Source organism: Melanotaenia boesemani, chromosome 19 (genome assembly GCF_017639745.1).
Source record: "Melanotaenia boesemani isolate fMelBoe1 chromosome 19, fMelBoe1.pri, whole genome shotgun sequence".
Taxonomy (NCBI): domain Eukaryota; kingdom Metazoa; phylum Chordata; class Actinopteri; order Atheriniformes; family Melanotaeniidae; genus Melanotaenia; species Melanotaenia boesemani.
The window spans coordinates 31,506,968-31,532,949 of record NC_055700.1 but is presented as its reverse complement, the minus strand read 5'-3'; the positions used below and the strand labels follow the sequence as shown (position 1 = coordinate 31,532,949).

The window sequence follows — 25,982 nt, the reverse complement described above, 5'->3', positions numbered from 1 at the left end:
TGAAGCTCCTCCCACCACCGATGACTGTCCTCCTGTCAATTATTTATTTTCATTTATTTATTAAACTCATCCTGCGTCCTGCAGCAACATGGCTGTTCTAGAGGATCTCTGGTCTTTGTTTGTGCAGCAGCTGCTTCCTCCCTCTCCTCTCATGTTGCTCTGTGAATCATGGCGGCTGTCGGTGATCAGCTGATCGGCTATTCTCTCTTTATGGATCAGCTGAGAAGGAGGAAACTAGCGGCTCATGTTCACATCGTCATATTTACCCCAAAGTCTTGTTGTTGGCAGGATCTTCTCTAACAGTAGCTGCTGGTGGTAAACAGGGTTTATACTTCAGCTATGCAGGGGCGGGTCTAGAAAAGTTCTGAAGGGAGGCCAGGAGCCCTGACCAGGAAAAGGGGGCACAGATGAAACCTTTTTTAAGTCTAGATTTTATGAAATATTGAACTGATTATTACAACTAAAGTGATCATCTGATGTAAAATAGTGCAGAAAAACTAGTAAAACAAGCAGCCAATGATGTGTTTCATCAGCAGGTGTGTACTTTGGGTGATGCTGCTGTAGGACTTTTATCACTGCTGCACAAACACACTTCAATGATAAAAGGAAAAAGCTGTTTTTATCCAGATCATCAGTTTTATCAGAGTTTCTTCTGTTCTGTTCTGTTCTGTTTAACTTTGTCACATCTGCTGCTTTTAGGACAGAAATTATCACTATGGAGACGGTTGGTGAGATGATGCTGGATGAATTCTGAATTATGATCTAGAACATGGTAGAGATGATTTGGAACAACATATAGAAGCACATTACATGCTGCGTTTACTGGGTCTGGGACATCTGACGATTACCCAAGAGAAGCTCAGTTAACAGTAAATATTTGTAGCAACGGCTTGTTCTGGTGATACGAAGCTGTAAAAACAGGCAGATTTCAGGCATAGACACGAATGGTGATTGATCATGATCAATTTGTAAGCTGTGATTGATATGAATAAAAGTTTTAATGATTTGACAGCCCAATTTTGCACACATCCATGCTTGACAATATGAAAGTTTGCAACATCCATAGAACATACATATAAGAAACATTAGATTGGTAGATGCAGGGGCCCCCAAATGGCTAAGTTCACCACTGAGTGGAAGTAGGTTACAAAACAAAGTGCATTGTGGGTTTAGTGCACAGCATTGTGGGTAAACACAACCAAAACTTAAGTGGGTGTGGGACGATAGGTGGCTTTGGACGTGTCACTGTCGTAAGAATTTGGTAAAAGTTCTGATAGAAATCAGATCAAGGTAAGACCGTGAGCATCTGATCCACCTCCATGTTTTACTCTGATGGAAACACAAGTTGTTCTGCATTAACCAATAGATGAACCAGTTTTCTTCCTTGTTAGTTGTCTCATCTACCCCTACAGTAAATCTTGGTGCAGCGCCTCCTCTGGTGGAGAGTGGAACACGTCCGATTCGTCTGATTTGTGCAGTGTATTTGGGTCCAGAACACTGAACAGACTCCCCAATTGTACCGAGCCTTGTGGACTATCCAGATGTGAATACATCCTAAGACACTTTTCAGTTTTTGCAATGATCTGCTGTTTTCCAGGAAGTGATGGAGTGTCTGGAGGCAGAGCTACAGTTTGAATCCTGGTCAAGGTAATGTTTAAGTTTCAGCATAAACAATATTAGCTGGTTTCTGATTGGTCCTTGAGCCTCCAGCTGTCCTGTTTGTTTACACTGTTGCACCTGTTGAATAAAGATTAATTTCATTTAAATGTGTCTTCTCTCCACATGTATGTGTTGCCTCACCCCTACTCTAAATTTAGAGCCACAGTTCTGAATGTGTTATGATGTAAAAATAGCAAAGAGGGAAGCCTGCTCAGCGAAGCATACAGGACAGACGGAGCGTAGCCCAGTTACACTAACAGGAGAGCAGACTAAAGACATCCCAGTAGAAACAGATGGGAAAGATTGAACACATGGTTCTCTTTATTGTATGCTGTTATTTTCAAAAAGGAATACAGAAAAGGAAAGACTGAGGGAAAAGAAGGACAAGTGAGTCAAGTTCTGTATTTTAGTCCATCTCAATCAAAACATATTCTTTAAGTTTCTATGTTCATATTTAGATTAAAATTATTCTGATGTTTGCAAGGAAATATAATTTTGTCACAGGTTGCTATGCTAAGCTAGGGCATATTTAAGCTAGGCTAACTGTGTAAATTGGCGGTCATGTGAAGGCATCCCAGGACAATGGTAAAGGAGAAATCATAAAGAAATGTAAACAACTGCAACCACTTTACTTTAACATGACCCCAATGCATATTCTTACTTCCATTTTTATCATTTTATGCAGGCTCTTGCATTTGCATAAGGAATTTCATTCCTACAGATTCATTAAGTAATAGATATTTAAAACTGAGCAGAAACTGACTAGTCAAGCTTCATAAACCTCATGTGTTATGATTGTTGTACACAGAAGAACTATTTCTGAGCTTCAGGACACTTTTGCCTTAAACTTCATAAGAATTGCAGAAGTTTGACAGCTGAGCTGAGCCATGCTGTCACATTAAACTCTTTAACAGGGCTTGTTTTTACAGCAGACACTTGGACATGACAGCCTGAAATGCACAGGTGTTCCAGACAGTGACATATCCCTTTTAGATGAGCTTGAGCTGCTTTGCATGCTGGGTCAAAGCCATGGTTTACCTTCTGGGAGACTAAAGAGAATTTAGCCATTATAAATGCCAATTGTTCCACTTGTTAAAATATTCACTGTGAAAAGGTCTATTTAATTGTGACTCACTGTGCATGGCTAACATGTCACTGCTAGCATAATAGACTTTAATCTCAGGCCAAACTGTTGGTGGTTACACGTGGTTTAGATCGATGTTAACAAAGATTAAGAGATGTAGGATAAAAATGGCCATCTTAACCATGTATTTTGTCTCTGGTTGATGCCTGTTACTCTGCTTAGCTAACATTAAGCATGCTCTCATATGCTAGCTAGCTCATATGTTCTCAATGCATTAGAAATGCTAACTCACGTTTGAGGGCAATCTCTTAAATTCTCATAAATGTGCCCATTCACATGTGTTGAATAACCTCCCCTCCTCCACATCACAGATTGTAAACAATGAAACAGTAGCAAATGCCAAATGGAGAGGTACTGGAGTCTATTCCATCAGCCAAGAGATGGGTTATACACCTGATGGGTCACTGGTTCAGTTGAAGGGAATGAGCCCATTGTCTATTGCATCAATCTCTCCCCTTCCAGGAAGTCTTCTGTAAAGCCTTTTTAAATGAGACTTCGACATAGCTATCCACCCATCCATCTATTCTTTTGTACCCGCTTAGTGAGCTGGAGTAAACCAGTTGAGTGAGACACCTTGGATAGGTCTAATTGTAATATTCACCTTGCAGCATATCATAAATAGCCAAGTTAGCATCAGACGCTAGTAGCAAAGCAGTATGGATGATTAAAAGAAAGGATTTTGTGCCTGCATTTAAAAAAAATCAGAGCTATCTTGCAAGCCAGAAATCAAAATGTGGCAGGCCACATGAAACTAGCGAGTTGTAACTCTGGATGACGGGATGGGAGGACAGGATCATTGTAGTCCTCCTGGTCGTGGATGTCTGTTTAGGTGCATATATGTTAAGATCGCTGCTATTTGATCCAAGGAAGTGGACAGGGATGCCTGTAGTCATTTCCTAATTTGAAATCATGCCTAGTTAGCTGCTTTAGTGAGGCTCAGTGATAAATCCCAGAGTAAATTCTGCAGACAGTCTGGGATTAAGGCTGGTGATCTTTGAGTTCCCTGCATCACCGTTTGCTCTGTTGCTCGTCTCCAATCATTTAATGGGTCAATCCAGTATTAATATATGCATCATAGGTGCACTGGGTTACTTATTAATCTGTTTTTTATCTATTAAAACAGCAGCTTGGACCGTACCCACGTTTTCTATTGACATTGTAGAGCTGTAGCTATTCAGCTTGCAAAGGCAGAAAGCTTCTCCATCATTCCCAACTCAGTTCTGTTTTCTTTCTGTTGCTTCTAGAAGCATGTTGTTGGCTTAGGTTTAAATATAGTCATGCTTTCTGCCTGGTGTCACAGCTAAATGACCTGGTCTCTAAGACTGCTGAGAGAAGGACCAGAAAGGGATCAAACCTTTAACTTAGTTACTGCCAAGGTTAAGAGGGAAGTGGGCCCAAATGTAGGACAGAAAGCAGATAATGGTGTCTAAGGCGAGAAAGAGGGTAAATACTGGGACACGGACAGGCAGGAAAATCATCCGACTGAAAGTTTGATCCAGTCTGCTTGACTTCTAAAAACTTCTGAGGCGGAAGTGTTTCAAGCGCTGTTTTGATATGTTGCTTTGGCATACCAAAAGTCACATGACCACCCCAACCAACTGAGGCCTTGTTGGTCAGACGTGTTGAACTGCTTCATAGGAATTTTAAAGGGACTGGTCTTGTCAGTCTCGGTGCTTTTTAAGGTAATGAGTAATATTCATATGTTTTATTTCCAGACGTAGTCAGAAGTTTCTTCATGGAAGTCGTGCCCTACAAGGTGAGCTAAACATTTTCTCAGGTGTAGGTTTTTTATATTTCCACATGAGAAAAGTAAAACCCAGAACAATAGCATAGAATTATGACTTATCAACTTCTAAATTTTAACAGTGATGGGCTGTTCTGTCTGTTTGATTAATAAATCCCAGAACAGCTGAGACGCTGTGTAAATGTAACGATGGGCAGAGGTTCGCCAGTCTTGAGACAAACTCATCTAAAAACTGAAACAGTCACAGAAAAATCAGCGTAAAATAAAAACCTTTGTAATAAAATGTATCCCAGCTTGTTTGTCTGTGTAAGGCTAAAAGTAGAGTTTCCCTCCTCTGTCAAAGCCTTTCTGACCCTTAATGAAGAAGATATTTTTATTCCTGACTTACAGCATTCCAGGTTTGGCTTCACATCGTTCTTCTCTGTGTTTTTCTCTGTGCTTTGTTTTTGTTCATGGCTTTGTAGTGCTTCTGGACATTTTGCTTCCAACACTGTGGCATCCGTTAACTTTACTAAAGCAGCATTTGTGTTAGTGACACAGATACGTGACACTTGTGTGACTTGTAGAGAGAAGTTTCAATCAGGAGATTAGAGGATGATGACTTATAGTCGTGAAACTACAAAGTGCAGAGCTTTTTAAGCATAAAGTGGAAAGTCTGCATCTGGCAGTATGATTATATACACATACTTAAGACATGTAACAGCTCTGTTTCCTCTGCTGGTATGTATATCTCAGGTAACAGGATGTTGTCAAAGAAAGAAGAGAAGAGGCCATTTGGTAACGGGAATCTTCGAGACCAGTGGGAGAAGAGAGCCCAAAGCGTGGCTGACCAGTGCAAACAGGAGGCCGAATGGAGGGAAAAAAGCTCCCTTAAAGTGTGAGAAAGAAAAATTTTAATGCTGCTGCACCACTACAGCGAAGCTACTTTTGGTCTAGGAAAAGGCGTCATAACGACTAGCTGCCTGGTTAAGACCTTTTTATTTCCTTCAGCCATGTCTAGTCATGTAGTCAGGATGCAGGTTGCAGCATTCTGGATCCGTCTGGAAATCCTGTCTCCATTTTCACTGCAACAAGATGTGGGCGCAGTTAATTAACCAGAGAAGAAGAGACATAATGTCAGCATCACAGTCCCAAAACAAGGCAGAAGGAGATGAGGAGGCAAGAAGAGATCAGGAGGTAGGAGGAGATCAGAAGGCAGGAGGAGGCAGGAAGAGATCAGAAGGCAGGAGGAGAACAGGAGGTTGGAGGAGATCGGGAGGCAGTAGATGGTGAGGAGGCAGGAGGAGAGCAGGAGGTAGGAGGAGAACAGGAGGTAGGAGGAGATCAGGAGGCAGGAGGAGGTGAGGAGGTGAGGAGGTGAGGAGGCAGGGACTAAAACTGATGAATCCTCTGTAAGCCTCAAACATCTTTTTCTTTAACAGCAGATTGAAAATATTCCAGATGTTTCTAAAACATCTCTTTGTTCTGCTGTGGATGATGTAATGGTTCCTGTAGATATATCAGCGATTTACTACATTCTACTTCCTACTTTGTTTTTTTTGTATAAACCTTTGAAAATAGTCAATTTCAGTTATTTGATTAATTTTTTATTCTTTTCTATTTTGATCTGCAGACTTTTCTCAAAGTGGAACTATCACTTTTCGCTCGTGTCCAACGGAGACATGAAGGGGGAAATGTCTGAGTTCAGAAAGCTGACCAGCAACTCCAATGAAGAAGAACAAAAGCCAAAAATTAAATTCAAAGTTGTCCCTGCATCTCCCAAACCCAAAGCTGAGCCTCCACCCCCGACTCCACCTCCACCCAGGAGGTCATCTTCACCCAAGCCTCGCAGGCAAAAACGCAAAGTAGAAGTGGATGTGTTCCGCTTGTGTTGGAGGGAGTCCTGGATGAGCACAAAGCCTCCCAAGTACCTTTACCTGAAGGCTAAGGAGTCTAAAGCAAGGTTCTCAGGGTTCACCACCATTGACTTCACCAACAACCGGAAGTACAAACGACAGCGGTGTGAAGGGGAAGTTGAGTGGATGTGTCTCATTTCTAAATGGAGTCATTCCTGGAAACAGGTAAGACCAAGAAAGGATTTCACTTTTCACTTCCCAGTATGAGGCAGTGTGTGATGGACAAAGACTGACAGCAGTCACATCTTACTTTATTTCACATGCAGGGAGGGGGTCGGAAACACACTCGTGAGCACTGCAAAGCATGATGGGAAATATGCAAATATATTTCTGTTGTGCCTTAACACAACCGGTTAACCAGTCAACACAGCCGGTAAACCAGTCAACACAACCAGTTAATCAGTCAACACAACCGGTTAACCAGTCAACATGACCAGTTTTCCAGTCAACACGGCCGGGTAACCAGTCAACACAACCGGTTAACCAGTCAACACGACTGTTCACCGCTAACAGCTAGCATTTTTCAATGCTAACTGTTAGCGACTTCTGGATCAGACCTACTGGGTTTTCTGGGTCTCTTTACTCAGAACAGAACCTCAGTGATGTGAAAGAGGCTTCTACCATCATCATCGTCAATGGCAGCTGATGAAGGTCCTGCTGTCAGTCATATTTGGGCATGCTGGGAGCTTCTTTATTTCTTTTTTACCGTACAGTTTCTTAGTGCCTCCTCGTCTCTGTTTCCTCCCCTCGGGTCTGACAGTAGGGGATCTGATCTGTTGAGTTTTATGGACCAGTCATACCAGTAAATAAACCATGTCGGTCCACTTCGACAATGCCCGGAAGGCCAGATGACTAGCCCATCCTTGCTAAGGGAATTTCATGGTAGGTGAGTCACCAGGAATGAACCAACTGGACTGAACAGAACACGGTTTAATTTAGGCTAGGTTTTAGGTCAATGACATGAATCTATCTATGTTTGAGCCCGTAGCTGTCTGCCGTCTTCACTCAATGAAACACTGTGGGTATTGATGCTAGAGTTCTGACACGATGACTCCTCAAAACAAGTGTCTGTTTTATTTATTTTCTAATTTCCTACCAAGTCTTTGTGGGTTTTTCTGAAGTGGGTGGATGCAGGAACATGCAGCACATGTTCGGTAGCTAGTCTGCATGACTGACCGCAGACTATCTGCATGCCAGATTCCAGTCCCTCCAGGAATTCACTATAGCACAGTAGCAACTATTAACACATAACCCATCAATACAGAGGTATCAGTGGCCCAGGCAGTAGAGTGGGTTTCCCCAGTGATTGGAAGGTTGGCGAGTCGATTACCCCAGTCATCTGTTGTGTCTTTGGTCAGGACCCTTTACCCTCCTTGCCTCCGGTGTCGCATAGCTGGTGTATGAATGTGAATGAAGGTTCGGTGGTCGTTGAGCTCGTATCGGCTGCAATGTTTCCGTCAGTCTGCCCCAAGGCAGTTGTGGTTACGCAGGTAGCTTAGCATCACCAGGTGTGAATGAATAATGGAATCAATGTGAAGCGCTTTGGGTGCCTTGAAAAGTGCTATATAAATCTAATGCATTATTATTAACCCCATACATTTTTTTTCCCAGCACCACAACTGTAATAACCCTTAGAGAATTTTCAGGGCCCTCCATGTTACCTGTGTTGTAGAACAATCACCAAGAGACTGGATGAGTGAAGTTTCACAAAGTTTATCACAGAAAAGAAAAATAAAGACTTGTAGAAGTAGAGCATCACATCCGACCCACACGCTCTGGCTCTGGAGGACCAGAGTCAGAGTAGTGAGGTTTCTAGCTCTGCGTTATTCACAGGGGTCATCCTGACCAGATAAGACCGACTACTTGCCTTGGAACTTCCTCATAAACAACCTCTCCCAGTATTTCTACAGACTGTTTCCTACATATACCAAGTACCAGGCTATCCCAGATCCAAGGTCGGGTCATCATTTTGTACTCAGAGGAAAAAGAAGATGATATGATAAAGAAGAATGATGTGTAAGAGGAACAAAAACATGTAAAACATAAATGTGGATCAAAATGAACAGAACGTATAATTGTTTCATAATGAATCATAAATTAGGTAAATGAATAACAAGGAAATTGATTCTACACCTGCCAAACATACATCATCAGCTTTACTTCTATTATGATTATTAATGTGCAGGCATGAGGCATGTGTTGCATCTGCTGTGACACCTCACCTGAGTTTGGGGAGCTGATCAGCTCAGGTTTGGACCTCCAACAGTTTGCTGGAAAACAAATAATTGTTGTCAAGGGACAAAACCATTTCTACCTCAAATATATATATGTATCCATCCATCCATTATCTTGACCGCTTATTCCATTACGGGTCGTGGGTGAGCTGGAGCCTATCCCAGCATTTTAACAGGTGAGAGGCAGGTACACCTGGACAGGTCACCAGTCTGTTGCAGGGCCAACACAGATAGACAAACAACCATTCACACACACACACACTCTCTCTCCTAGGGAGAATTTAGAATAACCAATTAACCTATCATGCATGTCTTTGGATGGTGGGAGGAAGCCGGAGAACCCGAAGGGAACCCACGCATACACGGGGAGAACATGCAAACTCAATACAACTCAAGGTTCGAACCTCCCCCCAGCCAAGATTCAAACCGGGGACCTTCTTGCTGTGAGGCTGCGGTGCTAACCACCACACCACCGTGCAGCCCAAAATATATATATAATATATATGTATATATATATATAATATATATATAAATATATATAAATATAAATATATATATAAATAAATATATATATAAATAAAACTAAATAAATGAACAAATGGAGAAATTCAGCATGATGAATGAATGAATGAATGAATGAATGAATGAATGAATTTATTGTCATTGCACAACAATTACATCAATAATCATTGGCAGTGAAATTCTTAGATTCCAGGCTCTCCTAACAAAGCTAAAAAGAATATTTACCACATAAAAATAGTCAAACACAAAAAGCAAGAATACTACAAAATAAGTTATACAGTAAAATATATAATAAGCAATAAGAAGATGTTATTATTTAAAGGTGGCGTTGCTGCTGACAGCATTCCTCAGGTTGGCGCTGTTAAAACCCCTGGCTACAATAAATGCAGTACGTATAGTCCGGTGCAGCCGAAAAATGGAGAGTCCCTCGGGATGAATGGCGTAGTCCGGGATCGAGGGGTCGAGTCAAGTTTCCGTTGAAGCAAAAACGTTACAGGTGTTAATCTCCTGCTGAAACTCCATCCTGCCCCGAAGTTCATCCAGCTTGTTTTCCAATGACTGAACATTTGCCAGAAGAATACTCGGTAGAGGAGGCCGACTCCCCCGTTTCCTCACCCAAACCAGGACTCCAGCTCGTGACCCTCTTTTCCTCCGCCACTAAGGTACAACAACAGGTAGGCGCCACCATGGAGATTCCCCGCTATAAGCTGGTGGCGATAACAAAGTTTTTTCCACCACCGATCTGATTCATAGTATTTTATCTCTATCATACTGTATGATAGGGCTTACTATAGCAGGTTGCATAATTAAGAAAAAAAATAATAAGAAACTAAATAGAGACTAAATAAGGAAAAAAACATAATGTTAGGGGAGAGAGCTTGAGTAGCAGCAGCCATCCTAGGCGCCATCTTCAATGGTATGATATATGATATATGATATATGATATATATATAATGTAATGTTTTACTCCTGAAGACCCGGAAATTCAGCCACACACAGATAGTAGGTTTGAATAGAATGAGGTTTATTAGTACTAGGAGATGAATGTGAAGAAACCAGCTGTAGTCCGTAGGGAGGGTCAGGCAATCCTGGGGCTGTGAGTGAAGAATCCTGAAAGTAACTCCAGACATGAATATAAGTCCACAGATCCAAAAGGTGGGTTGCACGGTGGTGTGGTGGTTAGCACCACAGCCTCACAGCAAGAAGGTCGCCGGTTCGAATCTCGGCTGGGGGGAGGTTCGAACCTTGGGGGGTGGTGGCCTTTCTGTGTGGAGTTTGCATGTTCTCCCCGTGTATGCGTGGGTTCTCTCCGGGTTCTCCGGCTTCCTCCCACCGTCCAAAGACATGCATGTTAGGTTAATTGGACACTCTGAATTCTCCCTAGGAGAGAGTGTGTGTGTATGTGCATGGTTGTTTGTCTCTATCTGTGTTGGCCCTGCGACAGACTGGTGACCTGTCCAGGGTATACCCTGCCTCTCACCTGTTAAAATGCTGGGATAGGCTCCAGTTCACCCGCGACCCGCGACCCGAAATGGAATAAGCGGTCAAGATAATGGATGGATGGAGATCCAAAAGGTATAGTAAGGGCAGGCAATGTTCATACACAGTTTGGCAGAGTGAGGTTACTTATCCGGGGGGGGGCAGGCAATCTCCGTGGTCGTACAAACAAGGGGTCAATGTCCAGGTGGGCACTCGAAGAAATCCGGCGGGGGTCAGGCAAGAGAAAATCCAAGGTCGTAACAGGGTCGGTGCCAAGGGAGTCTGAAACAAGAAAATAGCTGGATCTCAATAAGGTAATACTGCTGACCATCTGGCAGGGAAGCAGAGAGTGGAGAGTGTATAAGTAGGGCGGGGAGCAGGTGAGGAGAATGAACAATCAGGGCAGGTGTAGGAGATGAGCTTGATTGCAGCTCTGCAGTGCAGTTCTGCAACCATGACAATACCCCCCCTCAAGGGCCGGCACCAGACGGCCCACCAGGCATCGAAGGATGGGCCCGATGGAAGTCACGGACGAGGGAGCGACCCACAATGAACCGGGAGGGAACCCAAGAGCGCTCCCCGGCCCGTAACCCTCCCAGTCGACGAGATACTGCAAGCCCCGACCCCGACGCCTGGAGCAAAGGAGGCACCGCACAGTGTAAACCAGACACCGGGCGGGCGGCGGGGGCGCGGAGGCAGGAACCAGGTCAGACTCAGACACAGGCTTGATCCAGGAGACATGAAAGGTGGGATGGATCCGGAGGGTCCTGGGCAGGTCCAGACGAACCGCCACCGGATTAATTATCCGGACAATGGGGAAAGGTCCAAGGAGCCAACTTGCGATTCTCCACACGCAGAGGAAGGTCCCGGGTGGACAGCCACACCCGTTGACCCACGGAGTACTCAGATGCCGGGGTGAGCCTCCTGTTAGCCGCCCTGGAATAAATGGCAGAAGAGGTTAGAAGAGCCCCGCGGGCCCGTCTCCAAACCCGCTGGCACCGGAGGGCAACATCATGGGCAGAGGGCACCCTGGCGTCCCTCTCCTGGATGTGAAAGACCGGGGGTTGGTGATCAAACACCACATAGAACGGAGACAGCCCGGTCGACCCAGAGGGAATAGTGTTGATGGCATACTCAACCCATGGGAAAATCTGCGACCAAAATGATGGATCCAACTCGCACAACATCCGGAGCTTGGTCTCCACCTCCTGGTTGACTCGTTCGGACTGCCCGTCGGTCTGGGGATGAAAGCCAGAGAACAGGTCGACCTGGATGCCCAGTAAGGTGCAGAACTCCTTCCAGAACTTAGACACAAACTGGGGACTCGGTCTGAGACGATGCTGGTGGGAAGGCCATGAAGTCGGAACAGCTCTCTGGACAGGATGACACCAAGATCTCTGGATGAGGGTAACTTGGGAAGAGGAACCAGGTGAGTCATTTTAGAAATGCGATCCACGATAGTGAGCAAAACAGTGTAAGTATTGGAAACAGGTAAACCAGTGATGAAGTCCATGGACACATGAGACCACGGGCGACTGGGAATGGGGACGGGTTGCAGCGAACCTGCAGGGGGTCGACGACATGGTTTGGCCTGGCAGCAGAGTCGGCAAGACAACACGAAGTCCTTGACGTCTTTGACCAGAGTTTCCCACCAGAAGCGACCCCGGACCACACACAGGGTCTTGTGAAACCCCGGGTGACAGTACAGACGAGAGCTATGGCAGAATGACAATACCTCAGAAACAAGATGACCTAGGACAAAAAGTCGACCCTGGGGGCAGTTGTCCGGTACGGGATGAAGCTGATGGGATTCCATAACCTTGTTCTCCAAATCTAGTCTGGCGACCACCAAATGCATAGAAGAGGGCAGGATAAACTCCTCCTGATCATCCAGTTGTTCCCTTTCTGGCGGGTCATGGAGCCAGGAGAGCGCGTCGGGCTTCACGTTCTTGCTGCCCGGTCTGTAAGACAATGTAAAATTGAAGCTGCTACAAAACAGAGCCCACCTGGCTTGCCTGGGATTTAGCCGCTTAGCTGTCTTCAGGTATTCCAGGTTTTTATGATAGGTCCACACAATGAAAGGTACAGGCGCCCCCTCCAGCCAATGCCTCCATTCCTCGAGAGCCAGCTTTACAGCCAATAGTTCACGATTGCCCACATCATAGTTCCACTCTGCAACTGACAGGCTCCTAGAAAAGAAGGCACAGGGGTGAGTCTTGTTGTCAGAGTATCTTTGGCTGAGAATGGCCCCAACTCCCGAGTCGGAGGCATCGACCTCCACAATGAACTGCCGTGATGTGTCGGGAGTGAAAAGCACGGGAGCAGTGGTGAACAATTGCTTTAATCTCACAAATGCTCAGTCAGCCTGGTCCAACCAGACGAACCGGGCTTTAGATGAAGTCAATGCATGCAGGGGTGATGCAATAGTGCTGTAGTTCCTGATGAACCTGCGGTAAAAATTAGCAAACCCCAAGAAGCGCTGGAGCTGCTTGCGACACTGGGGAATGGGCCAGTCCATGACTGCCTTGACCTTAGGTGGGTCCATGGCCATGCCTTCCATAGTGATTACGTACCCCAGAAACGAAGTGGTGCTCTGAAGGAACTCACACTTCTCTGCCTTTATGTACAGTTTGTTCTGCAGGAGTCGGAGGAGAACAGCTCAGACATGCTCCCTGTGGGAAGAGAGATCCTTGGAAAAAATCAGTATATCATCCAAATATACAAACACAAATTGACCAATCACGTCTCTCAGGACGTCATTCACCAACACTTGGAATACTGCAGGAGTGTTGGTTAGACCAAACGGCCTCACCAGATATTCGTAATGCCCGGGGGGGGGGGGGGGGTGTTTAACGCGGTCTTCCACTCGCCTCCCTCTTTGATTCGGACGAGGTGGTAGGTGTTTCGGAGATCCAGTTTTGCAAAAATAGTTGCCCCTTGTATCTGGTCAAAAGCGGTGTTCATGAGGGGGAGTGGATAACGGTTCTTTACAGTTATATCGTTTAAGCCCCTGTAATCAATGCAGGGTCGAACAGAACCATCCTTCTTCTCGACAAAGAAGAATCCAGCCACGGCAGGAGACGAGGAAGCCCGGATAATACCTGCCATCAGAGAGTTGTCAGTGTAGTCTTTCATGGCTTGCCTCTCCGGTCCAGACAAGGAATACAACCGTCCCCTGGGAGGAAACGTGCCAGACATTAGCTCAATGGCTCAGTCATATGGTCGATGCAGAGGAAGAGAGGAGGCATGTTGTTTGTTAAAAACCTCTCGTAGGTTGTAATACTCCCGTGGAACTGCTACCAGATTGGGAAATGCCTCCTGACACATCCCTGGGTCTTTGCATGGGTTGGTAGAGGTGCAAAGACAGGTGGACAAACAGCCCGCGGACCAACCCAGAATCTCTCCCTTGCTCCAGTCTATATGTGGATTATGGTTGCGTAACCAGGAAGCCCCCAAAATGACAGGAACGTCAGGTGAGTGGATAAGCAGGAAGCTCACGAACTCATGATGGTTACCCCCCATGACCAGTTTTATGGGAACAGTCTCCTGGGTAATGCGGTGCAACACATGACCGTCAAGAGCCAAAACCTTTATAGTGCTTGATGTGGGTTGGGTCTTAATTTTTAGCCAGGTTAATGTCCATGAATTCAGTATCAGCACCAGAGTCAATAAATGCGGATACCTGTCTTGATTGCCCATTTATTTGTAACAGGGTGGAAACAGAAAACATAGGTGCGGAGGCCAATAATCTTCTCTGACTCAGTAGGCGCCTCACCTCTCCTACTGAGTCAGGTCTTTTAGTGGGCATCAAATTGCCTGGTGCCCGCCATCCCCACAGTAGAAGCAAAGACCCTCCTTGTATCGCCGTACCTTCTCTCGAGAGGAAAGTCGGGTCTGTCCCAGCTGCATGGGCTCGTCGGCTGTTGTGGCGGTTGAACGAGAAGGGGCGGGGCCCGGCTGATGGCTTGGAGGTTTCTCTCCTTCGTCCAACTGGCGTCTCTGATGTGCCCGACTTCTCTCCATCTGCCGCTCCTGAAGCCTCTGGTTGATGCAGGTAGAAAGAGTTTCTAATTCTGCCAGGTTCCTGGGGGCATCCCTGGTAGCCAGTTTATCCTTTATATCCTCGTTCAGGCAATCTCCGTGGTCGTACAAACAAGGGGTCAATGTCCAGCTAGGGATGTTATGCTCGAGCCGATCTGCTCAATCACGTGTCGATCAGAGCATTGTCTCTGAGCATTGATTCAACGTGCCAAAAGTCACGTGATAGAGCAAACGAGGCCTCGTTACGTCATCAGCGTGTATCGAGCAGCAAGCGGGATCTTCGAAGGGACCTGGCTTGTCCAATCTCTCAGATTCCAAACGCTGAGGAGATTGTGTGTTTTTTAGAGGCGATTCTGTAGCGATTGTGCGACATTGCATTTTGAAAACAAATTTAGGAAAAGCATCACATCAGCATGAGCTTATATTGAATCACACTTAACTTTTAGAGATTTGGGGAAACAAACGTCTGCGCAAGACGCCGTTGCCAGAGTAACTGCTGAAGGAGCTCGGAGTATGAGAGAAGTGCGGAGCAGGCGGTGCCTTCAACATCACAGGTAAGCTTAATTCCCCTTTCTTTATGTAGATGTTTTTAAATAGCCTTGAAAAGAGCAGACTTTAAAGTTAATCATAAACGTCAACCAGAAGCATCAGAAGAAGCGTCTCAGTCTACAGCTGCAGAAGAAAACCACAACTTGCAGAACCTTAGACACCAAGCTGGTTTCTGATCACCATCAGCAGAGAGTTTAATGATTTTAAACTTGGTTAATTACAATTTTGTTCTTGTGTTTCTTTCAGGTGCAACCTCTCCAAAGCTGGAGAGGTAGTGTGCCAGAAGAGGAGCAGACTGAAGCCTAACAGAAAATACGTTTTTAAATAAAAATCTATGACACATCACAATGTTGCCAATTTTTTTTTTCTCATAATACATTTCAAGATTCAAAGAAAGAAGTTTCCCTAAACAATGAAAATCTTACTTTGCCCTCCAACCTGAATGCCATAAAACATTATAAAATAAAAATATACAACTAGATAGCAGATAAACAAAAAAAACTGAGTAAATAATCTACGTACATAAATGTGCAGTGTGCCACATTTAACAGCCATCAGCTATGCAAAAGAAAACAACTCATGACGTAGACGATAACACGCATTTGCAATATCTATTATAAATAATAAGACACATAAAACAGTTAACAATTTTATTACAACTGTATAAAATAACTAACACAGTCACTATACCCGTTGCACAAACATTCCTTCCCTCATGCCTTCCCACTGCGTAGACTACTATCATCACAGATTGGTTTACTTAAGTTACACCACAATTCGGTTACCTAAACAAATGTTACCTAATACCCCTCCTTGTTATTTATATGAACAACAGAAAATAAATATTCACTCGGGTGGTAGATTATGTATCGTTTATTGAACACGTATTCAAAGTTGAGATAGGGATGACAGATGTGAGGTGTCAATGCTGTCCTTCTGATACATCAGATTCCCACAACCAGAGGATGGAGCTCTTTGGTTTGGTCAAATGATTCAGAACACTAAGCCATTTTCAAGCATTTGGGTCAAAGTTGGCTCGATGATTCATGAGGCCTCGGTTTCACCATCCCTATGTCCAGGTGGGCACTCGAAGAAATCCGGCGGAGGTCAGGCAAGAGAAAATCCAAGGTCGTAACAGGGTCGATGCCAAGGGAGTCTGAAACAAGAAAATAGCTGGATCTCAACAAGGTAATACTGCTGACCATCTGGCAGGGAAGCAGAGAGTGGAGAGTGTATAAGTAGGGCGGGGAGCAGGTGAGAAGAATGAACAATCAGGGCAGGTGTAGGAGATGAGCTTGATTGCAGCTTTGCAGTGCAGTTCTGCAACCATGACATATAATGAGTCTAGAAAGAAACGTGTATGCATATTTCCCACTTTTTTCTGCTCTGAACAATAAGTTGCAGGTTGAGGAGTATCAGCTGAAGCGTCAAGAGTTTCAACAAGTTTCTGATGCAAGGACAGAAATAAGAAATACTTAAAACTTTCTTTTTGCCACAAAATCAGACATTTTGGAAACAAATATCAAACAAAATGAAACGTGGTGCAACCCTAGAGAGCCTGCCTTTCAGCTTTTCTGCTGCCATTGACATCTTTCCCTATCTTCCTAGTGTCTTGTCGCCAGCTTCGTTCTTTCCACCGTCCAACCAAGCAGCTGATAACATGCATGCTGAAGTCTGCATGCAGACAAAAAGTGTATGACATGTCATGGAACAGGCCTCACGGGAAATGTGGTGGCATTACTCTCATTTGCGTCATTCATCACCTGCCAAACTGCCCCGTAAGTTTTCATTAAACGCAGCAAAATGAATTTGAAGCTATTTGGTGGGTTAGGGGGTCCATGCAGAGCACTTTCATGCTGTTGGACCGGGGTGTTAAACTCCGGTCCTCGGGGGCTGGTATCCTGCAGGTGTTCATTGTTTCCCTGATCTAACACACCTGACTGAAATTTATGGGTTATTGTGAAGAAGTTGACAAGAAGCTGTTGGATCCATTTGATTTTATTCAGGTGTGTTAGATCAGGGAAACAATGAAAACCTGCAGGATACTGGCCCTTGAGGACCAGAGTTTGACATCCCTGCAGTAGGAGGTCCTGTGGAGCCTTGCAAGCAGTGCAAACAAACAGAGGGGGATTCCTTCACACAACACCGACAAACACAAACTGGTTCATGATAAAATAAAGTCTTGTTTCTAGATGATTTCTAATTTCGAACTTGGGTGGACACTGTGCAACTGCCACTGAGATCTGGAACTAATTTAGTGTGATGGGCTTTGCTTGTGTAAAAGTCCTGATGAGAGGAATATTTGGTGAAAGATGCCCAAACACCTGCAGATACTGACTGAGCTCAGGCAAACTTAAAGTTAACTATGGGCGGAGGTGGTAGTTTCTCAGTTTGGCAAGTTTTAGATGTTTCCCTGTTTAACACACCTGATTAAAATGAACGAGTCCCGAGCACAAGTTAATCAGCTGCTGGATCCATTTCATTTGAATAAAGGCAAGTTTATTTCTACATCACATTTCATGTAGATGACAAGTCAACGTGCTTTACGTAAAACATTAACAGCATCACAGCGGCTGCAGGAAACAATAACAAGTGCATTCAAAAAACTTTAAAAGAAATAAATGAGATAAAAACAGAAAAAGCAAAAATACAATAAACTGCAATTAGAAAGATAAGATCTTTTAATGTTGGCACTGACGTGTCTCTTTTTTACTAAAGTGTAACTGAATCAGTTTTATCTTGTTGTATTATTGCTGGTTCGGGAGATAAAGAACCAGTTTTTTTTTATATACCTTTATTTAACCAGGAAGTCCCATTGAGATTCAGAATCTCTTTTACAAGAGAGACCTGGCCAAAGTAGCAGCCAAATACAGTTTACAAATACATAAAGATTAAGCAAAATAAACAAATTAAGATTTAGAACAACTATTTAAAACACAGTGAGCCTCTCAAGAAAAACAAACACATCTCCTTTACCACATTCTTTATGATTGCCCTAAATTTATCCACTGAAATAAATAATTCCAATTTAAGATCTCTTTGTAAATTGTTCCATGTCCATGGTGCAGAATAGGAACAGACTGTTTTCCCCAACTCTGTGAGCGACCGAGGAACAGTGAAAAGCAAGCGATTTGAATAGCGGAGCCGGTAACTCCCAGAACTGACACAGAGTAGGTCACAAAGATATCCTGGAAGTTTTCCCAATATTGCTTTATAGATGAAAAATACCAGTGATGTTTTCTGCGAGTGGTTAGTGATGTCCAACCGACCAGATCATAAAGAGTGCAGTGGTGAGTGAGGGATTTTGCATTTGTTATAAATCGTAATGATGCATGATACACACTGAATCGAGTTTATGCAAAATTGATGAGGCTGCATGCATATACAAGGTATCACCATAATCAATCACAGACAGAAAAGTAGCATTCACAAGTTTTCTCTTTGTGCTGAAAGTAAAGCAAGATCTGTGTCTAAAATAAAAACCAACCTTCACTTTGAGCTTTTTGATTAAAGTGGTGATGCGTACACTAAATGTAAGTTTATCATCAATCCATATACCCAAGTCCTTGTACGATGGAACCCTCTCAATGGGTTTCCCATCTGAGGTAGAGATGTTATAATCACCTAATGGGGATCGGGCTTTCGAGAAGACCATAAATTTTGTTTTCCGAACATTTAAAATCAATTTCAAGTTCAGAAGTGCAATTTCTAAAGACTGAAATGCAGCCTGAAGATCTTGTACAGCCCCTACGATGGATGGAGCATAGGTGTAAATGACTGTATCATCAGCATATAGATGTATTTTTGATTTAATATCTTTACCCAAATCATTTATGAAAATAGTGAACAGAATAGGCCCCAGAATAGATCCCTGTGGAACACCTTTCACTATGTTAAGGAATTCAGATTCATAGCTTTCCACAAAAACACACTGGAAAACGATCTGTAAGATAATTTTGAAACCATTTTGTGGTATTACAACTAAAACCAATTGATCTTAATTTGTCAATAAGCAATCCATGGTCAACTGAGTCAAATGCCTTAGAGAGATCCACAAATAAGGCTGCACAGTGCTGTTTTTTTTTTATCTAAGGCTCCAATTATGTCATTTATTACAACTGTGGCAGCAGTGACAGTGCTATGACCAGCTCTAAAACCCGACTGAAAATTATTTAAAATATTTTTATCAGCCAAGAATTGTTTCATCTGTAAATTTACACAAGGCTCAAGGATCTTTACCAGAACTGAAAATTGTTCAAATCTGAAGGATGGCCACCTTTAAATAAAGGGAGAAATTGGGCTGATTTCCAATTTTTAGGTATGGTATTAGAGCAAAGACTCAAATTAAAAATATGAGTGATGGGCTCAGCAATAATATCAGCTGCAACCTTTAAGAGGTATGGATCCAGTGTATCTGGACCTGCAGACTTTTTGTGATCAATTTTTTTCAGTGCTTTATGAACTTGAGAAACAGAGACAGGTTTAAAATCAAACAGCTCCGTATTTCTATATTCTACTAAGTTGGCTGGACTTGAGACAGGTTTATTTACGTTTTTGTGATCAAATATAGATCCATAATGAATAGGGTGTTTGTTAAACTGATTGACCATAACATCTTTGTCTTTTATTTTGTCTAAGCCAACAAGAATTCCTCCGCTGTCCATCTCCGACATGGTGCTGGCCACTGATGTGACCTGGTTGGTCTCTCTTTTCGTTCATAACTGAGATTTTCTTTATCCTATTTTATTTTATTTATTGTTACTGGACGGCATGAATGTATGTCTGTTATGTCTGTGCTCTGGCAACACCAATTTTCCTCTGGGCACAATTAAGGAATTGATTGATTGATTGATCGATCGATCGATTGAAAATAAAGTTCCAGTCTGGGGAATTAACAGCTGTTAAAAGGCAGCAAATAGGTCGTCGGTTCGCGACCTTTTTGCTGGTTTGCGATGGAAGCTCGGCTGGGGGGAGGTTCGAACCTTGAGGGTGGTGGCCTTTCTGTGTGGAGTTTGTATGTTCTCCCTGTGTATGCGTGGTTTCTCCGTCTTCCTCCCACCATCCAAAGACATGCTTGTTAGGTTAATTGATGTCTCTAAATTCTCCCTAGTAGTGAGTGTGTGTGAATGGTTGTTTGTGTCCTATGTGTCGGCCCTGCGATGGACTGGTGACCTGTCCAGGGTGTACCCTGTCTCTCAGCTGTTAATGCTGGGATAGGCTCCAGCTTACCCGCGGCCTTTAATGGACTAAGCAGTTCAGAAAATGAATGAACATTTAAAAAGATAAAATAGAAAGCTCTACCACCTCAACGTCCTTCCCCTGAATGGCCACTTGCTGTTAAGGAGGCTGTGCCCACCAGAAGTCTTTTATCAACTCCTTGGTTTACGTGGAACTTGTTCTTGTGACACCACACTACAAAATCAAGTGCTGATGTTTCTCTTCTTCATTGCTGCTGAAATAGGCCACAACTGCAGCATCATCAGAGGATTCCTGCAGGTGACATGTATCTGATATGTATTGAAAGTGAAAGGTCTAAAGGAAGAAGAGGAGGAGCGAGATATAATCTACTCAGATATATATAATCCAGTCAGAGAGTATATAATCCAGTCAGATGTATATAATCCACTCAGGAAGTGGATACTCTAGTCAGATATATATAATACGGTCAGATAGTTTATAATCCAGGCACGTAGCCTATAATCCACCCGGGTGGTGTATAATCTAGTGAGGTAGTTTATAATCTAGTCAGATCTATAGAATCCAGCCAGGTAGTTTACAATCCAGTCAGTTAGTATATGATACAGGCAGGTTTTACATAATACAGTCAGGTAGTGTATAATCTAGTCAGAGATGTATAATCCAGTCAAGTAGTGTATAATCTAGTCAGGTAGTTCATAATCTAGTCAGATATATAGAATCCAGGCAGGTAGTTTACAATCCAGTCAGGTAGTATATGATACAGGCAGGTTTTATATAATACAGTCAGGTAGTGTATAATCTAGTCAGAGACATATAATCCAGTCAGATAGTGTATAATCTAGCCAGGTAGTTCATAATCTAGTCACATATATATAATCCAGTCAGGTATTTTATAATCCAGATAGGTAGTGTATAATCCAGTCAGGTAGTGTATAGTTAAGTCAGATATATATAATCCAGTCAGGTAGTTTATAATCCAGTCAGGTAGTATATAATCCAGGCAGGTAGTCTATAATCCAGGCAGGTAGTCTATAATCTAGTCAAATATATATATAATCCAGTCAGGTAGTTTATAATCTAGTCAGATATATATAATCCGGTCAGGTAGTTTATGATCCAGTCAGGTAGTTTATAACCCAGATAGGTAGTGTATAATCCAGTCAGGTAATGTGTAATCTGATCAGATATATATATAATCCAGTGAGATAATCTATAGTCTAGTCAGATATATATATAATCCAGTCAGGCAGTTTATGATCCAGTCGGGTGATTTATAATCCAGATAGCTAGTATTATAATCCAGCCAGGTAGTGTGTAATCTAGTCAGGTAGTTTATAATCTAGTCAGATATACATAATCCAGTCAGGTAGTTTATAATCTAGGCATGTAGTCTATAATCCAGTCAGGTAGTGTATAATCTAGTCAGGTAGTATATAATCCAGACAGGTAGTGTATAATCCAGTCAGATAGTGTATAATCTAGTCAGGTATTTTATAATCAAGATAGGTAGTGTATAATCCAGTCAGGTAATTGATAGTCTAGTCAGATATATATAATCCAGTCATTTAGTTTATAATCCAGTCAGGTAGTATATAATCCAGATAGGTAGTATATAATCCAGTCAGGTAGTGTATAGTCTAGTCAGTTATATATATCCCGGTCAGGTAGTTTATAATCCAGTCAGGTAGTATATAATCCAGGCAGGTAGTCTATAATCCTGTCAGGTAGTGTTTAATCTAGTCAGATATATATAATCCGAACGGGAGTTTATGATCCAGTCAGGTAGTTCATAACCCAGATAGGTAGTGTATAATCCAGGCAGGTAATGTGTAATCTAGTCAGATATATATATAAATCAGTCAGGAAGTTTATGATCCAGGCAGGTAGTCTGTCATCCAGTCAGGTAGTGTATCATCTTGTCAGAGATATATAATCCAGTCAGGTAGTGTCTAAACTAGTCAGGTAGTTTGTAATCTAGTCAGATATATATTATCCAGTCAGGTAGTCTATAATCCAGATGGGTAGAGTATAATCAAGTCAGGTAGTCTATAATCCAGATAGGTAGTGTATAATCCAGTCAGGTAATTGATAGTCTAGTCAGATATATATAATCCAGTCATTTAGTTTATAATCCAGTCAGGTAGTATATAATCCAGATAGCTAGTGTATAATCCAGTCGGGTACTGTATAGTCTAGTCAGATATATATAATCCAGTCAAGTACTTTATAATCCAGCCAGGCAGTATACAATTCAGGCAGGTAGTCTGTAATTGACTCAGGTAGTGTATAATCTAGTCAGATATATATAATCCAGTCAGGTAGTGTATAATTTATTCAGATTCATATAATCCAGTCAGGTAGTTTATGATCCAGTCAGGTGATTTATAATCCAGTCAGGTAGTATATAATCCAGACAGGTAGTTCACAATCCAGACAGGTAGTGTATAATCCAGTTTGGAAGTGTATAATCAAGTCAGATATATATAATCCAGTCATTTAGTTTATAATCCAGTGAGGTAGTATATAATCCAGGCAGGTAGTCTATTATACAGTCAGGTAGTGCATAATCTAATCAGATATGTATAATCCAGTCAGGTAGTTTTTAATCCAGCTAGGTAGTTCACAATCTAGACAGACAGTGTACAATCCAGTCAGGAAGTGTACAATCTATTCAGATATATATAATCCAGGCAGTCAGTTTATAATCCAGTCAGGTAGTTTATTATCCAGTCAGGTAATTATATGCTAGTCAGATATATATAATCCAGTCACGTAGTCTATAATCCAGTCAGGTAGTCCATAATCCAGTGAGGCAGTGTATAATCTAGTCAGCTACTGTATAATCTAGTCCGATAAATATAATCCGCTCAGGTAGTTTATGATCCAGTCAGGTAGTTTATAATCCATATAGGTAGTCGATAATCCAGTCATTTAGTGTGTAATCTAGTCAAAAAATATATAATCCAGTCAGGTAATCTATAATCTAGTCAGATATATATAATCCAGTCAGGTAATCTATAATCCAGTCAGATATACATAGTCCAGTCAGGTAATCTATAATCTTGTCAGATATCTATAGTCCAGCCAGGTAGTGTATAACCCAGTCAGGTAGTATATTATCAAGGCAGGTAGTCTATAATCCAGTCAGGTAGTGTATAATCTAGTCAGATATATATAATCCAGTCAGGTAATCTATAATCTCGTCAGATATATATAGTCCAGCCAGGTTGTGCATAATCCAGTCAGGTAGTTTATTATCAAGGCAGGTAGTCTATAATCCAGTCAAGCAGTGTGTAATCTAGTCAGATGTATATAATCCAGACTGGTAGTTCACAATCCAGACAGGTAGTGTATAATCCGGTCAGGAAGCGTATAATCTAGACAGATATATATAATCCAGTCATTTAGTTTATAATCCAGTGAGGTAGTATATAATCCAGGCAGGTAGTCTATTATCCAGTCAGGTAGTTTATAATCCAGCCATATATATATAATCCAGTCAGGAAGTGCATAATCAAATCAGATATGTATAATCCGGTCAGGTAGTTTTTAATCCAGTTAGGTAGTTCACAATCAAGAGAGGCAGTGTACAATCCAGTCAGGAAGTGTACAATCTAGTCAGATAAATATAATCCAGTCAGGTAGTTTATAATCCATATGGGTAGTCGATTATTGAGTCATGTAGTGTGTAATCTAGTCAGAAATATATGATCCAGTCAGGTAATCTATAATCTAGTCAGATATAAATAATCCAGTCAGGTAATCTATAATCTCATCAGATATATATAATCCAGCCAGGTAGTGTATAATCCAGTCAGGTAGTATATTATCAAACGAGGTAGTCTATAATCCAGTCAGGTAGTCTATAATCTAGTCAGATATATATAATCCAGTCAGGTAGTTTATGATCCAGTCAGGTAGTAAATAATCCAGGCAGGTAGTCTAATCCAGTCAGGTAGTGTATAATCCAGTCAGGTAGTGTATTATCAAGGCAGGTAGTTTATAATCCAGATATGTAATGTATAATCCTGTCAGGTAGTGTGTACTCTAGTCAGAAATAGACAATCCAGTCAGGTGATCTATAATCTAGTCAGATATTTATAATCAAGCCAGGTAGTTTATGACCCAGTCAGGTAATTTATAATCCAGTCAGGTAGTACATAATCCAGGCAGGTAGTCTAATCCAGTCAGGTAGTGTATAATCCAGTCAGGTAGTGTATTATCAAGGCAGGTAGTTTATAATCCAGATAGGTAGTGCATAATCCAGTCAGGTAGTGTTTAATCTATTTACAAACATATAATCCAGTCAGGTTATCTTTACTCTAGTCAGACATACATAATCCAGTCAGGCTGTTTATAATCCAGTCAGGTAGTATATAATCCAGGCAGGTAGTCTATGATCCAGTCAGGTAATTATAAGCTAGTCAGATATATATAATCCAGTCAGGTAATCTATAATCTAGTCAGATATATATAGTCCAGTCAGGCAATCTATAATCCAGTCAGGTAATCTATAATCTCGTCAGATATATATAGTAAAGCCAGGCAGTGTATAATCCAGTCAGGTAGTATATTATCAAGGCAGGTAGTCTATAATCCAGTCAGGTAGTGCATAATCTAATCAGATATATATAATCCAGTCAGGTAATCTATAATCTCGTCAGCCAGGTAGTGTATAATCCAGTCAGGTAGTTTATTATCAAGGCAGGTTGTCTATAATCCAGTCAGGTAGTGTATAATCTAGTCAGATATATATATAATCCAGTCAGGTAATCTATAATCTTGTCAAATATATATAGTCCAGTCAGGTAGTGTATAATCTATTCAGATATATATAATCCGGTGAGGAAGTTTATGATCCAGTCAGGTCGTTTTTTAATCCACATAGGTAGTATATAATCCAGGCAGGTAGTCTACAATCCAGTCAGGTAGTGTATAATCATGTCAGACATTTATAATTAAGTTAGGTAGTATATAGTCTTGTCAGTTACATATAATCCAGTCAATTACTTTATAATCCAGTCATGCAGTATACAATCCAGGCAGGTAGTCTGTAATCCAGTCAGGTAGTGTATAATCTAGTCAAATATATATAATCCAGTCAGATAGTTTATAATCCAGTCAGATATATATAATCCTGTCAGGTAGTTCATGATCCAGTCGGGTAGTTTATTATCAAGGCAGGTAGTCTATAACCCAGTCAGGTAGTGTATAATCTAGTCAGATATATATAATCCAGTCAGGTTGTTTATGATCCAGTCAGGTAATTTATGATCATGATATATAGTGTATAATCTTGTCAGGTGATCTATAATCTAGTCAAATATATATAATCCAGTCAGGTATCTTATAATCCAGATAGGTAGTATATAATCCAGTCAGGTAGTGTATAGTCTAGTCAGTTATATATAATCCAGTCAGGTAGTTTATAATCCAGTCAGGTAGTATATAATCCAGGCAGGTAGTCTATAATCCTGTCAGGTAGTGTTTAATCTAGTCAGATATATATAATCCGA

At 42.0% G+C, this 25,982-nt stretch overlaps 1 protein-coding gene across 2 annotated transcripts in view; it reads left to right on the top strand.

Moving 5' to 3' along the window:
• The first annotated feature begins 1,903 nt into the window (after positions 1–1,903).
• LOC121629696 (glutamic acid-rich protein-like) overlaps positions 1,904–25,982 on the top strand; it is a 57,522-nt gene continuing 33,443 nt past the window's right edge. The window contains exons 1-4 of one of the 2 annotated variants that reach the window (XM_041969417.1): positions 1,904–2,046; positions 4,519–4,559; positions 5,283–5,424; positions 6,160–6,607. In XM_041969417.1, the coding sequence (XP_041825351.1) occupies positions 1,988–2,046; positions 4,519–4,559; positions 5,283–5,424; positions 6,160–6,607 (690 nt within the window). In that variant the 5' untranslated portion in view covers positions 1,904–1,987. The remainder of the gene's footprint in view (positions 2,047–4,518; positions 4,560–5,282; positions 5,425–6,159; positions 6,608–25,982) is intronic. The other variant, XM_041969419.1, reaches the window with a different exon arrangement.